The 15,023-nt window shown below is 49.9% G+C and overlaps 1 protein-coding gene across 2 annotated transcripts in view; it reads left to right on the top strand.

Annotated features, from left to right (window-relative positions):
- Positions 1 to 13,222, top strand: part of LOC140565511 (arf-GAP with Rho-GAP domain, ANK repeat and PH domain-containing protein 1-like) — a 14,305-nt gene extending 1,083 nt beyond the window's left edge. Inside the window, exons 1-2 of one of the 2 annotated variants that reach the window (XM_072691444.1) lie at positions 849 to 930; positions 12,196 to 13,222. In XM_072691444.1, the coding sequence (XP_072547545.1) occupies positions 12,319 to 12,792 (474 nt within the window). In that variant the 5' untranslated portion in view covers positions 849 to 930; positions 12,196 to 12,318 and the 3' untranslated portion in view covers positions 12,793 to 13,222. Of the gene's footprint in view, positions 1 to 848; positions 931 to 12,195 lie in introns of those variants that run through there. The other variant, XM_072691443.1, reaches the window with a different exon arrangement.
- Positions 13,223 to 15,023: the final 1,801 nt, after the last annotated feature.

Raw genomic sequence — 15,023 nt, forward strand, 5'->3', positions numbered from 1 at the left:
GAGCTTTGCTCTGATTGGCTGGTTTACAGCACCGGAAAGGCTACTCAAAGGCATAGCTTAGCATAGTATACCATAGCATCGTTTATTATTTTATAATAGTGCTGTGATGAAAGCATTATCATTAGTGGGAGGTAAATTTGGGGCGTGTAAATATAGCAAGTCTCTATATATTTATTTATTTATTTATTTATAAGCGACGGTGTGGGACTGGTGTGGAAGTGCGCCCGTGCCTCCCTGACTGTGTACCAACACTGAGGTCTTGCTGCTCCTAGATGCTTCCATTTCACAGTAACAGCACTTACGGTCGGCCGTGGCAGCTCTAGCAGGGCTGAAAGTTCACATATTAACAGCTCCTGGCTGTTGCGTAACAGTTTTGGGGTTCTGGAATTGGTTTTGCCGTTTTCCAGCTGTTTTCCATCTGCCGGAGGAGGAGGAACAGCAACAACAGTTGACACCCCCCAACATTTACATAAACTCCACCCACTAGAGAAAGCTGGTTTGGGATATGTGATGGTGAACACTTGTATTTTTTTATTTATTTATTTTTTTTTACTGTGTGCCGTGCTGCCGACTTCCGGGTCCCCGCAAACCGGGGCCGGGACCGTCCCGGCGATGCAGGCGGAATGTCTGGCCGGGTCCCAGTTCTGCACTAAAACGCGCTCAGGGTTGAAATAAAAGAGCGATTGTTTCTCAGTAGAGGAACTCTGTTGATTTCGGCGTATTTGGAGTCATATGTCTCCCTCCCCCTTTCCTCCGTCCTCTGCTCGCTTGGCTTGGTGCAGCGTGGGTGTGTGTGTACACTGTGTGTGTGTGTGTTCAGCTTCTACCCTCCTGGCTGAGATGCACTTGTTTTGGTGGCAGGCAGGCCGGCCGGCTCTGTTGGTTCATGGGCTGGATTAGAGGTATGGTGCACGTCGCAGACAGTGACAGGTAAGGCAGTGGAGAAGTGTGTGGGAGTGTGTGTGTGTGTGTGTGTGTGTGTGTGTGTGTGTGTGTGTGGGGGGGGATGTGGGCGTCAGACCACAGTTCTGTGGCTTTAGATTTGAGCAGTCAGCTAATAGCTACTGCACTGTAAGAGACCAGAGCGAGGTTTTGAACAGTCGCTTAAAGTGGCCTTCAAAACAGCACGAGTAGAACTTTCACGGCCGTCTACGTCAGGTTGCGACCTACGTCCGCTCAGACTGAGAAGGTTTTAGGGGTTTAAGTGACGGAGGTCCCTGAAAGAAAATAAAAGTGTTACACCTTAGAGGAAATGATGCTCTATAAACACCCCACATACCTGCTGGAGATCTGTCTGTCTATCTCTCGCTCTCTACCACTCTCTCTCTCTGTGTGTGTGTGTGTCTCACCCTCACACTACACTACACACTACACACACACACACACACACGCTTTCTTAAAGGTTGTGGCACTTCCTGTCTGATCTACAGTTGGCAGAAGTTGACCAAGAGTGCTGCTGTGTGAAGGTAAGCTAGTTCCAGCTCTGCTTCTTACTCAGCAGGTCCAGCTGTGGTCAGGGTCCCGGAGAGGGGCTCGGAAACCCTCTCTGACCGGGACGGGGCCTCCTTTATAAACGTTAAGTGTGTGACAGAGGCAGAAAGCTCGGATGTTGCCGAAGACGCCTGCTTTACCACCCTGTTATGTTACCTCAGAATGAAACTTGCCATTTATACTTTTATGGTGGGCTCATTGTGGGGGGGCGCTGCTTCTGGCTGCTTTTATTATTAGCTGACTTGAGTCATCATGACCGCCCACAGGAGATCTGCCTGGCCTCTCCAGGTCTAGCTTAGCTTATATGTTATCGTTGTAAGGGGTCTTGTGAGGTCTTGTCGCTTCTAGATGCTTCCCTTTCACAGCAGTAGCACTTGTGGTCGGCCGTGGCAGCTCTAGCAGGGAAGGGGGTTTTGGAATGGGCTCTGTTGGAATTTTGGTTCTGGTATATTTTAGTTTGAAGCAGAAGAATTTACACCCTCAAAATGTGCCGAAACTCCGCCCACTAGAGAAGACTCTTCGAGGTTAAGTGCATACTAAGAGCTAAGGAAGATACTAAGGAATTTCTGCCCTGCTAGAGCTGCCCCGGCCGACCGTAAGCAGCCTTTATTAAGGAGGCAGAGTGTCGCGGGGCGAACTTCGGGAAATCGTGAATGCAAAATGGAAACAATTCACGTTTTATTTATTATTTCAGAATAATAATTATAATACCTCTCAGCCCAGTGATTATCTAACTTTCATGGAGGTGTGTGCTGCTCTGAGGCTAGAAGCTAAAGGCTAGGTGTTTTATTAGCTGTGGGCAAGTTGTGTGAACATCAGGTGGTTCAGAATGGAGGTGTTATGGTTTATTTTTGGCCGACAATGATGTGATTGTGTGTTTGGTAGCAGCTCCGTGGGATATTGCTCGCTAGCAGATCAGTTTGTTTGTAGAACATAGTTTCTAAAATGTGGCTGATTAGAAGTGTTTTTTATAGGCCTGTCTTTTTAATCCATATCTGACTGACCTTTCTGATCACTGAACTCCCAGTTCCTTTAAAACGCTGCAGTGAAACCACTGTGTGTGTGTGTGTGTGTGCGCGAGTATTACACACTCGGACCTGGTATCTGTTGTTGTTGTTGTGATGTGAAATAGCTATTCTACAGTGTCGTGAATGAGTTATGGTTGGTTTGGTTACTTTAGCATAGGTGGTCTTGAACGCATGGTCAGTGCTGGTTTCCCACTGTGCGGGTGAAAAACATCCGAACATCCAGAGGAAAACGAGCTAAAATACGGTCAAAATGCTAAGTTGTCTTTACTTTATTAAGGTAGCAAAGTCCCATTTTGTGAACTTTGGGAAATCATGAACGGTAAATGGAAAGAACACGCATATGCTAGAGCTGCCCCGGCCAACCGTAAGTGCTGTTATTGCCGAATGGAAGCATGTGGGAGCAACCAGACTTACACAGCGGTACGAACACCCGATCCATTACAAGATCCCTGGATCTGCGCTGATCAGCAGATGGAGACACCCTGGTAACAACCCTGGTCTGGAAGCTCTATGTCCCCAGAACCCTGGATTGCTCCAGCTGAATAGACCTCGAACAGGCCTCCGTTACACAAGCTGCTGTTGGTACACTTTTCCCGTCTGTCCTCAGACTCTGCGCGTTTTCACAAAGGCCGGCGTGTCGTAAGGCCCAGGTCCCGGGTTTTGCCATCGACGAGTAATAAAGACGCTTCCTTTATTACTAATATTGAACCGAATCGTCCGAGGCGTCAGTGTGAGTAATTGGAGGACGGTTCACTGCTGCACTCACTTTTTCCAAATCTCATGACTGCTCGCCTTCCTTTAGAAGACCAAGGTTATTTTTGCACTTTTGCCTGACCAGCACTTCACGACAATCGTGTGTGTGTGTGTGTGTGTGTGTGTGTGTGCACATTTGACAGCTCCCAAGTGTTAGAAATAGCGGAGGTTGTTAACCACACTGGGACTGCAGTTTGCTGACTGATAAGCTTGTGTTAAGTGAGTTAAAAGCATCTGTGTGTGTGTGTGTGTGTGTGTGTGTGTGCTTTTTTCTTTCTTTTTCGTACACTTGGCCTCCGACACTTCCTGGTCACTGGCTAACGTTAAAGTGTGCCCACCGAATGCAGAGCATGCTGCTGTGTGACCGGACCCAAGTCAGGTTGTCTAAGCTTCCTGTATCGGTCATGATACTGATCAGTAATGCTAGCATGACTCTGTTACTTTACTGGACACAATCTGTCAAAGCAACCCATGACATGGAAAAGTCAGTGTTGCGAAACCGGGCTCGGCCTTGATGTTGGGCTAGGGCCCGTTTCAGTCAGCAGTGTAGTCATCGCTCCACCGAACGTCCAGAGATTCACGTGTCTTCAAAACATTATGACCCTCCATGTGCTCTAAGAACGGGTGACTCTGCAAGACCTCAGAAGGTGGCGCCGGGTGCTGAACGTTGCAGGGGCTTGTTGTTGTTGATGTTTGTTGTCGATATGGAAAAAAAAATTAAATCACAATATTTAAAGACACTTTTTTAACGATATATGATATTTATCGCAATATCGCACCAACAGCACAATGCCCAGTCTAGCGCCAAAGCCTGGTTCTGATGCCTGAGTGTCCATGAAAGGCACTTTCCATGGTGTACAGCAGCAAGCATGAGCGCTAGGACTGGCCATGCAGCTTCCAGAAGGGGGCGCTGGGCTGTTTGTTGTAACACTTTCGTCTCGTAACTTTCATTAAACCTTTCTTTTGACACATTTTGACCAGGTGGGTCAGCGTCCGCTGGATATCCCTGGATAAGGCTGAATACCCAATATCCAGGTCATCGAAATACCACCAGAAGTCCATAAGATTGGCCCAGAACCTCAAGCCATGAGCTGCTAGCTGGGATTGAAGTCTGATAGTGGGGCCTTCAGGACACCAGAGGACACTCTGCTGGAACACAGTGGTAAAAACAAAGCCAATCCCGGTCCACTAGATCGGATCAGGACCTCCCTAAAACATCACAGTCTCTAAGGTACCTGCAGTCGCTTAATCTAAGAAGTCCCCTTGTCGCTGGTTCATGGTTTGTCCCTTCTCGGACCACTGTAGGTCGATTCTGGGAGTGGGGAACCCCCACCACAAGCCTTGCTGTTTCAGAGATGCCCAGAGCCAGTCATCTGACCACAACGGTTTGTCCCCTGTCCATTTGTCCCACGACCTGACATATATGCCAGACCTGCCTGCACATGACCCGAGATGGCTCATCTGTGTATATTCGGCTGTGTTTTGACCGCTGACCTTAGCCCTGTTGAGAATACACAGATCAGTCTCAGCGGATTAACAAATTGAGCACCTGTAGACCTCCTGAAGGGGGCGGTCAACACCAATTGGGACCCCGTTGAGTCTAAGACTGGATGATGCTTGTGAACAGGAACCGCTACGCTAACCTGGCATTTGATTTCACGCTAGGTGAGACGAGGGTGACTCTTCCCTGTCTGCCCTTGTTATCCTTGTCAGCCTGTTATGTCCTCGGTGACCGTGGTGCTATCGTCATTCAGAAACCCTGTAGCCTGACTACACATCTGAAAGGGGGCGTGGCTGTTTGAAGGGGGGGGCGGGGGCGCTGTGGAATGGCATTTGCTTGTTTTTATGTCGTCTTTATTTTTGGCTCTGGTTATGAACCCCAAGCAGCCTGCTTAGCCTGTTTTCTCTCTCTCTCTCGATTGCTCGGTCACTCGGTCACTCGCTCACACTCTGATCTAAAGCTCCTTATGAAAATGAAGTTCATAGCGTAGTGTTTTCTTTGTAAACATGATGAAGAACAAGATTAAGAAGTAGGCCTCGATTTGGACTAAACCCACCTGGATTTAGGTTATAAATGCACCAACCTCAGTAAGACGGAGGTATTTTACTGCAGTAGCCAATGGCCATCCAGCAGTTTAAAAAATTAAATAATAATAATAAAAAATCCATTAGCAAATACCAGCTTGGAATAGAGGCCAAATCTAAGCATCTCTCCAACCACAGCAGTGCTGAACAGGCCTATAAAACAGTGGTCCCCCTCACACTGGTTTATCAGTCTACTCATGCTTCAGGTTTGTTGAGATCCTCTGGTCATAGATGTCTTTACTGTGATAATTATAATTAATAATAATAATAATAATAATAATAAGAATATTACATTTATAGCATTTAGCTGATTCTCTTATCCAGAGCGATTTCCAGGGTTGCTCGTATTACAGAGGCGGGCCAATGTATCACGCTCTGGTTCTCCTGAGTAAACCTGATTGATTGTGTGAGGATTTGAAACCACATCTCATAACGGATGTATGAACTCTGTGCTGATGCATGCCGGAAATTTCACTTCTCGCCAGTTCAGAGCGACTCCGGCCATAAGTGAAAGCTCGCCCTGACCAAGGCTCGCTGGACCCTGGAGATCTGAAGATTTTACACAAGCTGCCTTAGACTAGGTCCCGCTAGGTCCCACTAGGTCCCACCAAAACGAGGCATGGACTCCTCAAGACCTCTGAAGGTGTCCTGCGATGGTATCTAGACACCTTTAGACGTTAGCAGCAGATCCTTTCTTCAAGTCCTATAAGTTGGGAGGTGGGCGGGGCCTCCATGAGCATCAATGAAAGCCTCGGGTGCCCGTGACCCTGTCGCCGGCCGCTGCATACCGGGGTCATCCCACAAGAGAGGATCTGACCCAGTTCACCTGCTGCCCAATAAATACGGATAAGACCTTTGGTCCGTCCCGACACCCAGACGCTAAACTCCATAGGGAAGCTGCCCACCCCAGTCACAGCTCGAGTTTCAGCAATGGGTGGACCCATGTTAGCCTTGATTGGTGATTGGTCCGGGGTATACTGACGTAGGCCTGACCCACTTTTAGGACCCCCTTTTTTAGTTTATCAGACTGTGGGAGGAGCTTTCTAAGACACACTTTGTAGATTGACACCGGGGGCCCTGAGGAGCCTGATCCAGTTCACTGCAGGTTTCATTGGAGGCTGGAAAGGGTAGAGTGGGTCGTGTGTAGTAATGGTCATCAGGTTATACATTAGCTGTGCTTGTGCCGCCCCCAGACGCCGGTTAATGCAGCAGTAGTCATTAATCCGTATGCAGCCGTAGGCCGGGGAGCAGCCCATGGCCCTTTCTGGGCCACTCTCTCTCTCTCTCTCTCTCTATATATATATATATATATATATATATATATATATATATATATATATATATATATATATATTACACATATATATTACACACACCCGTCTCTATATATAGATATAGAAGGAAGTTTGCTAAGGCATGCACTGACGACACACAGGTATGCTGGTCAGACTGGTTTGAGAGGGACTCTACAATTTGCCTCCAGGCTGTCGGCTGTTCTGAACCTGCTGTTACAAAAGGAAGAAGGTCAGGAGATCCGATCTACGAAGTCTGGATGGGCTTCGTCACGGCCTGTAAGAATTGTGAAAAACAGCCAACTCGGACCGTCGGTCTGATAACAGCAGAGCTGCTTCTGATATCAGTGACCTTACAGTGACCTCTTCCTCCCCAGTCCTCTGCCTTTTGGGCACCAGACAGACAGACGGACAAACGGTGTGTGTGTGAGAGAGAAGGAGAACACCCCCCCAATCACACGCGATTGCCCCCCGACACTACTGAGGGCGATCCAACACCAACCGGGCAACTTACAAATACTTTGTATACTTCCTTCTGTATCCATATATCTAGATGGGTTGATTGTATGCGACCCCTTTTGTGGAGTGCTGTTCAGACACACACACACACACACACACACACACACGCAGTTGAATTAGCAGAGAATGGAGTTTGTGTCTCTCTCTTAGGGAACAATGCAGATGAGCAAAGGAAGTAATGGAGAAGTGCTGAAGTCCGTTTCTCTGGGAGGCAGAAAGAGGCATTGTGCAGATGGCAACAGAGCCCTGATTATATAAGGAAGAGACAGAGAAGCTCTCTCGCCCTCTTTCTCTCTCTCTCTCTCTCTCGCTCTCTCTCTCGCTCTAGCAGAGTTATGCAGACAGATCAGATTCTTCACTGATAGGCTTCCTTCACCGGGAAGAATCTTCAGAATTTTCGCCTTCAGAGGGCCGAGTATCTGATGGGACCAGCAGGAGATGCATCATCTTGAAGGCCCAGACAGAAGCTCATCACTTATCAGACCTTCTGCCTTAGCACGTCTACCAGGCATAAGGCCGACCTAGCGGTAGTCCCCACTTCCCTTCTTCATGCTGTTGAGACCTGGACCTACGTGAGGTCTCGGAACAGATTAGTTAGGGATTAGAACCAATCACAGTCCGGGGGAGGTCTCAGAACAAATGAGGTAGGGAATTGAACCAATCACAGTAAGGTGGTGGGGGGTGCTTAGAACATATAAAGTAGGGATTAGAACCAGTCACAGTCTGGGGGAGGTCTCTGAACATATAAAGTAGGGATTAGAACCAATGACAGGCAGGGGGTGGTCTGTAAACAAAGAGCATGGTTATCAGAACCAGTGTTTCATAACTCTCATAACAAACGAGGCGGTCATGAGGCCCAGTCACGGTCAGGGGAGGTCCGAGATCAAATAGCATAGTGATTATGGTGGTGGTCTTGGGTTTGGCTCACTGCATTCCGTTATCGGCGTAGTGTAGAAGTTCTCTGTTCAGTCGGGCACAGAGGTTCTTCCTCTGGCATTATCTACAGCACAATAGCTCCATTGAACTTCCCTGGGTTTTGCGGATGTACTGTGGGCCTGCAGGTTACATCTCCATGACTTCCATAGCCAGTCTGTGTTGATGGGTCGAGAACCAGCGACCACCTGTCACAGTCTGGGGTGGGATACACGCTAGAGCTTTTGTCTTGTCTTTCTAGGCAAGGTCTGAAAGCTGTTTCCGAGGCCGGCAGGGGCCCAGAGAACCGAACTCTGGTCCTCCTGAAATCGGCGGCCTGGGGTTCACTTCCCATTTGTGGGGTTGTGTGAGGTTGTGTGATCGGTTCATTTAGTCACATGAGGAAATGACTAGAAACTGTTTTTAATAGCCTTGATTTCAGAAGAAACAGTGAATGAATGAGCAGGTGTCCCAATACTTTTGTCCTAAAACAGGCCAGATGTCTGTAGTCCGGAAGCCAGGCTAATGGACGTTCCTGACCTTAGTGCTGACCCTAGTTGAGAACCCGTAGCAGCAGTGCCAGCCGGGTCAGAGCTGCGAGTTCTCCATACCTCTGCTGATGTTCCCTGTGAAGAACCAGGCATGTGCTTACTGTAACTGTAGCCTCCGCCTGTTTACAGAAAGAGGTAATTATCTGTGAAGGTATTTCTCCCTCACACACACACACACACACACACACACACACTTCTGTTTGTAGTTCCTTAATTTGTGGAATGAGGAAGCTTTTGTAAACGTGTGAGATGGCGCGAGAGGCCGATGAACGGGTCCTCTAGGCTCTCTACCTGCTGTAGCGCCACCCACAGCATCAGCATGACCCCCAACCACCTACCGTGCAGGAAGCAGGACGTCTGATCCGGGTTCTAGCTATTGACTTTCCACCAGTCTGCAACCACACCTGCTGCACTGCACACGCTCACTGGCCACTTTATTAGAAACACCTGCTACCTTGTGCTTCCACTCACTGGCCACTTTATTAGAAACACCTGCTACCTTGTGCTTCCACTCACTGGCCACTTTATTAGAAACACCTGCTACCTTGTGCTTCCACTCGCTGGCCACTTTATCAGACTGTCGCGTGAGGAGGTTTGGCGCAGCACCATCCTCGTTCCAGTGTTCTGGTACGGGGTGTGTCTGTCCGTCACTCATCTGACCTCAAATTATTTGCTGATTCATGTGCTGGGATGCCCCTCTCTCGCGCTCTTCCTGCAGCTCTCGCGCTCTTTCGCACATTCAGCTGCGGTTGTGATTTCACAGATCTTCAGGCTTTACAGAAAGTGTACCGGGTTCTGTTATCTAGAACAGAGTTACCAGCTCTAATAAAGTTCCTAATAAAGTGGCCAGTGAGTGGAAGCAGAAGGTAGTAGTAGGTGTTTCTAATAAAGTGGCCAGTGAGTGGAAGCACAGGGTAGTAGTAGGTGTTTCTAATAAAGTGGCCAGTGAGTGGAAGCACAGGGTAGTAGTAGGTGTTTCTAATAAAGTGGCCAGCGAGTGGAAGCACAGGGTAGTAGTAGATGTTTCTAATAAAGTGGCCAGTGAGTGGAAGCACAAGGTAGTAGTAGGTGTTTCTCATAAAGTGGCCAGTGAGCGGAAGCACAAGGCAGTAGGTGTTTCTAATAAAGTGGCCAGTGAGTGGAAGCACAAGGCAGTAGGTGTTTCTAATAAAGTGGCCAGTGAGTGGAAGCACAAGGCAGTAGGTGTTTCTAATAAAGTGGCCAGTGAATGGAAGCACAGGGTAGTAGCAGGTGTTTCTTATAAAGTGGCCAGCGAGTGGAAGCACAAGGTAGCAGGTAGCAGCCTTGTGATTGGTCAGGGGTATGCTGTCGTAAGCTTGAGTCACTTTTAGGACCGCCCATTCCACACGGAGAGGGGAGCAGTACTGGAGTTTGGGGGGGATCTCCATAACACACACTTTGTAGATTCACTCTGGGGGTCCCTGAGGGGCCCGATTACCCTCAATTAGGGAGAAAAATCAGGGGACCTTTATTTATTTATTTCTTTCTTTATTTATTTATTTATATATAGTACAAATATCAGATGAAGCATAATTTACATTTAGAATTTCAGATATATAGTCTTATGCAAAAGTTTGGACACTTTTGGCCAAGTTGTATTTTCACTCCGTCAGTCCACAGCACTCCCAAAACCCGCCTGCCGGGGGCCGCAGGTAAGCGTGATGGCCTCTGCAGCAGCGCTCAGTAAGGAAGCGCTGACCCTGGGCCTTGGGGGACTTCTGTTTTTCAGCGATCTGGTCGGGTCCCGTTACGAAATCGCGAAACTACGGCTAGTTCTCTAAACTGTGAACTTCTCCCTCGGCTGCTCAGGATCAGCCCGGCACTTGCGTCTTTATCTGTTATCGTTCAGCATCTCACCCAGAGCTAAATTTAGCCTGCCTCTGCACGCTGGCGTGATCACGGGGGCGGCGTTTGCAGAAGCGCTGTGGCAGCATCACTAGAGAGCCAAAAATGATCGGCGTAATGAAATCATCCTGAAATCAGAGTAGCGCTGTGAATTGATCTGTTTAAGAATTAATAACGTATCATTAATAAAATCTAATCATTAGATATCGTCAGATTCAATATCTGATGATATTTATCATCAACTGCCTCCACCCCATCTCTCTCCTCCCGCCTTAAAGGCATCCGGACCTTCATTGGGACCCGGTTGATGAAGCTGCTGACTCTAAAGATCTGGGTGTCTGATCTCCGTCTGATCTCCGTCTGATCAACACCGAGTGATCTGACTAAACTCGCACACCTGAAGAAACGTCTTTTGTGCATGTGTAGAATCAGACTCCGGAGCAGATCGTCAGCTGCAGATGATCAGACCTGTCTGATTTCAACCTCAGACGTTTAGTGTGGTCTGATCTTAATGGTTGAAGTGAGAGGCGATGGTCAGATCCAGAGAGCTGTCTGAGGCCTTTAGGAAAGAAGGGTGGAGGTGCAGAGGAGTCTGCGAAGTTGACCAACCTGGTCAGATCGGACCGTCCTGGCAAGTTCAGCCCGACATCAGACCTGAAGTGAGGACAGAGGTCCTGTGTGGAGTTGCATTGTGGGATTTGGTGCACAGCTGAGATGTTCATGTTTTTGCAAATGCAGCCTGTTGTTGACACCTTTCTCCAGCTTTCACAGGCTGTGAGCGTTCTGTAGATCGGACCTAGCGCGAGAGAGCGGCAGAGTGCGCGCGAAAATCTGCGATATCCTCCTTCATTAGAGCCTGAATGCTCGTTTTCTTGCTGTGGTTTTTATCAAAGGCCGGCACCTGATGCCTTAATCGGAAGTGAGCTATAAACGGATCAGGCATTTCCTGTGTGTGAGTGAGTGAGTGCGAGTGTGAGAGTGAGTGCGAAAGGAAGGAAGGAAGAGAAGGAGCGCGAGAGTGAAGTGTGTGTTCAGTGGTGAAAGATCTGATGCTAGTTTGCCTGTTTGTTTGTTATTTGTCCTCCATTTCTTCAACTTGGGTCTAATCTAACTTTGCTCGGATGCTCGTCAGATGGTCCCTCTCACTAAGCTGGAATTAGCTGTAGGGTGGAAGTTGCAAAAATGGCTAAACTTAGCATGCGTGATGCGCAATGCCGGCAAAATGCATGTAGCTAATTGCTAAAACCAGGACCGGCCTTTAGATTAGACCAGTACTTCAGGCATGACTTCCATGGCGTATTTAGTTTAGGAGGGTGACGGTGTACGTTAGTGCTGCCGCCCTGCTATTGGTCCGTTCATCATGGAATTCTGACCCGAGGATCGCTGGTCCGAATCCCAGGTCCCGTCAGCAGCCAGAGCCTGAGGGGGCATGACAGGCCTTGCTCTCTCCGGGAGGGAAGGTGGCTGGCTCTCACCTTGTGCTCCCTCGGGATCCGGCAGCTGATGGCAGGCGGTGTAGAGGCTGCCAGAGGGTGCTGTGCTTGAACACAGCGGTAAAAACAAAGGATCGGCACTGGATTCAAATACGCCTTGATTGGCCTTAATCCCTGGATTTTGTAGTTGAGAAGCAGGATACCTGATGATGATGATGAAGATGAAGATGTTTGACTGTTGTTATTTTCTCTGCTTTGTCCACAGATGATCGGATCCAGATGCTGACGTAAACTCCGGCCCATCCGCCGCTCACTGGAACGCACCCGTTGTATCCGTTGTGTGCTGGTGCTCGGTCCTGCTCGGTCCTGCAGCGTCCTGTCCGGGGCCATGTCCTCCCTCGTGGCAGCAGGCTCTCAGTCTGTCCCCGACTGGCTAGGCGGGCTCCACCTTGAGCAGTACTGCCCTGCCTTCCAGGAGGCGGGCCTCAGAACGCTGTGGGAATGCCGGGGGCTGACCCCCGGCCAGCTGGAGCACCTGGGCATCTACTTGAAGGGACACAGAAGGCGCATCTTGGGAAGCCTGCAGAAGCTCTTCCCCTCAGAACGAGGGCTGGAGGACGAGGCCGAGCGAGAGAAGGACGGAGAGGAGGAGGACAAGCCCGTTCCGATGGAGAGGACGAAATTCCGACTCGTTCAGGGGACTGCATTGGAACCTCAAACGGGGAAACCCCCAAATCACAACCAGAATGTTGCTCCTCCCCCTATTCCTCCACGGCACACCGCAAACCGCCCACCCGTACCTTTCACAAGCACCTTCAGCCCAGTCGACGCGAGTGCTAGCGGTCCCCGCCTCTCCGACTAGCGCGAGTGCCCCCGTAACCAAGCCGGCGCAAGCTCCTGCCGCTCCCCGCCGCTCCTGCCGCTCAAGCCAGACCCACTCCTGCTCCGAGGCCACGCCCAGAAAGCTTACCGCTTAAAGAGACGACGGCAAAGCAACAAAGTGGGGACAGAAAGCCTTCGCCCGTCTCTCCCTGCGTCTCTTCTTGCTCGTCGTCGTCCTCGTTGTCGTCGCTGTCCTCAGAACAGTTCCACCTTTACGAGCAGTGTTCCTCTCCAGGACAGGCCGAGATGGGGATACCTCCTCTACCCCCGAAGTCTTACGCCATCGGCACCTCCAGAGAGCCGAAGTTGGCTCCTCCTGGCAGACCCACCCGCAGACCACCCGTACCTCCTCGCACCACCTCCAGCACCACCAGTAACGCCGCAGCACGACCCAAAAGTCCACCCACTCTCAGGTAAGGGAAGGGACTTGGCTATCTCTCCCTCAGCCAATACGGTCGTAGCTGTCCAAATGTTTGCGGACACCCATTCGGCTACATTGGGCACAGCATGTCTAGTCCCCTGTAGAGAAGTACTGCCAATAGATTAGGACTCTCTAATGCAAAAAAGCATGAACCTACAAATTGGCACCATGCTGCCTAATAATGCCAGGCGTGGGCTAGAGGGGTATAAAGCCCCCCAGCGTTGAGCTGTGGAGCAGTGGAAGGGCGGTGGTGGAGCTCCATCCAGTACTTTTAGGTGGTATGAGCTGGGGATGACGAGGTAGAATGGTAACCGTCTGGCATCCTGTGCTCACTAACACACTAGTTGTGGCTGAATGCAATCAAATCCTCACAGCAAAATCTAGGAGATAGTCTTCTTCTTTGGACAGTAGAGACGGTCTTTTTAGTAGCCTTGATTTCAGTAGAAACAGTGAATTAGCAGGTGTCCCAATACTTTTGTCCTTATAGTGCATGTGTGCTGAGTTTGGCTTTGGCCTGTTCCTGGTCAGTTCGTTCACTCAAGCATGACTGTGTGTGAGTGCAAAGGCGTTGTTGCTGAGAGTGCAGTCGTGTGTGTGTGTGTGTGTGTGTGTGTGTGTGTGTGTGTGTGTGTGTGTGTGTGACGGAGAGAGAAAATAAGCAGAAATGCTCAACACACTTCTGAGTTTCTCTGAGGCCTCAGGCCTGCAGTACAGCTCGCAGGCGCCGTCTTCTGGTGCACAGTGGTATTGCAGCCGATGCTGTTGCACTACACTGATCCTGCTCAGTTCCTCTGGGCACGGGTTCCACAGGAGTGTTGGAAACGGTCCCCTTGATTAGATTCTGGTCCATGTTGACTTGGCTGAGGTGGTAGCGGTTAGACCTGCTAGCGGTGGTGAACTGTGGCCATTAAAGGGTCGGATGAACACGGTCAGCGACGGACAAGGACATCTGAGACGATGTGACGAGGACATTCGGATCTTCTCAGATCATCTCAGATATGGAAGTGTTATATCAATGGTCACGGCTGGTTTCGGTTCATTTGCGCTATCGCCACCAAACACTGCCCATACATTCCTACTTGCCCGTTGCCGTGGTCACATCACTGTCAGTCAGCGAGTGGTCTGAAAAGCCCAAACCGTCCCTCCCAGGCATATTTGACCATTTCTCATTAGCTCCATTAGCCTAGCGTCTCTGACCGAAGGTCCCTTGGTGGACGTATAACAGCGCACCCTTGCTATAGCTGTGAAGTCGGGCAGTTCTGAGTTCTGCCACATGTTGGCAGCAGTGGACTGCAGAGCGTTGCTTCCTCATACAGGCTCACACAGCGGCTTCCTCGCAGCAGCAGCCAGCCAGAGGTGGACGAGGCTGCGGTGAGTTTCACTTTGACTTACTGAGTGGATTCATCTGGGGCCGCCACCGGCTGCCACTCATAGCGATTCCCTCCCCTTAGTGCTCCTCAAGCTGCTGGCGAGTGGCTGGTTGGATATCTGACCACTCCTCTTGGGGCAGGACTGTGGGAGGGTCATTCCACAAGCCTGGGGTTAGCCTGCCTCATCCATTCCACACCCGTATTTGACGTGTCCAGGGTCAGTGTCCTGGCAGCTGATGGCTCGAGCTCGCCCTTCTTCCTCACTGTTCCCTCCACTCCCAGAGCAGGATAGTACCACCACCATGCTTAACAGTCCTCAGCAGTCCTCCAGTGTTTTTTGGGGCGAGTGCGTTTCCCCTGGACGCCTGGAGTGCTGTTGGTCAGTGGTTCCAGCTGTGTTTTAGTGTGGGAGGTCTGTAA

Source organism: Salminus brasiliensis, chromosome 11, assembly GCF_030463535.1.
Source record: "Salminus brasiliensis chromosome 11, fSalBra1.hap2, whole genome shotgun sequence".
In the NCBI taxonomy this organism is placed as follows: domain Eukaryota; kingdom Metazoa; phylum Chordata; class Actinopteri; order Characiformes; family Bryconidae; genus Salminus; species Salminus brasiliensis.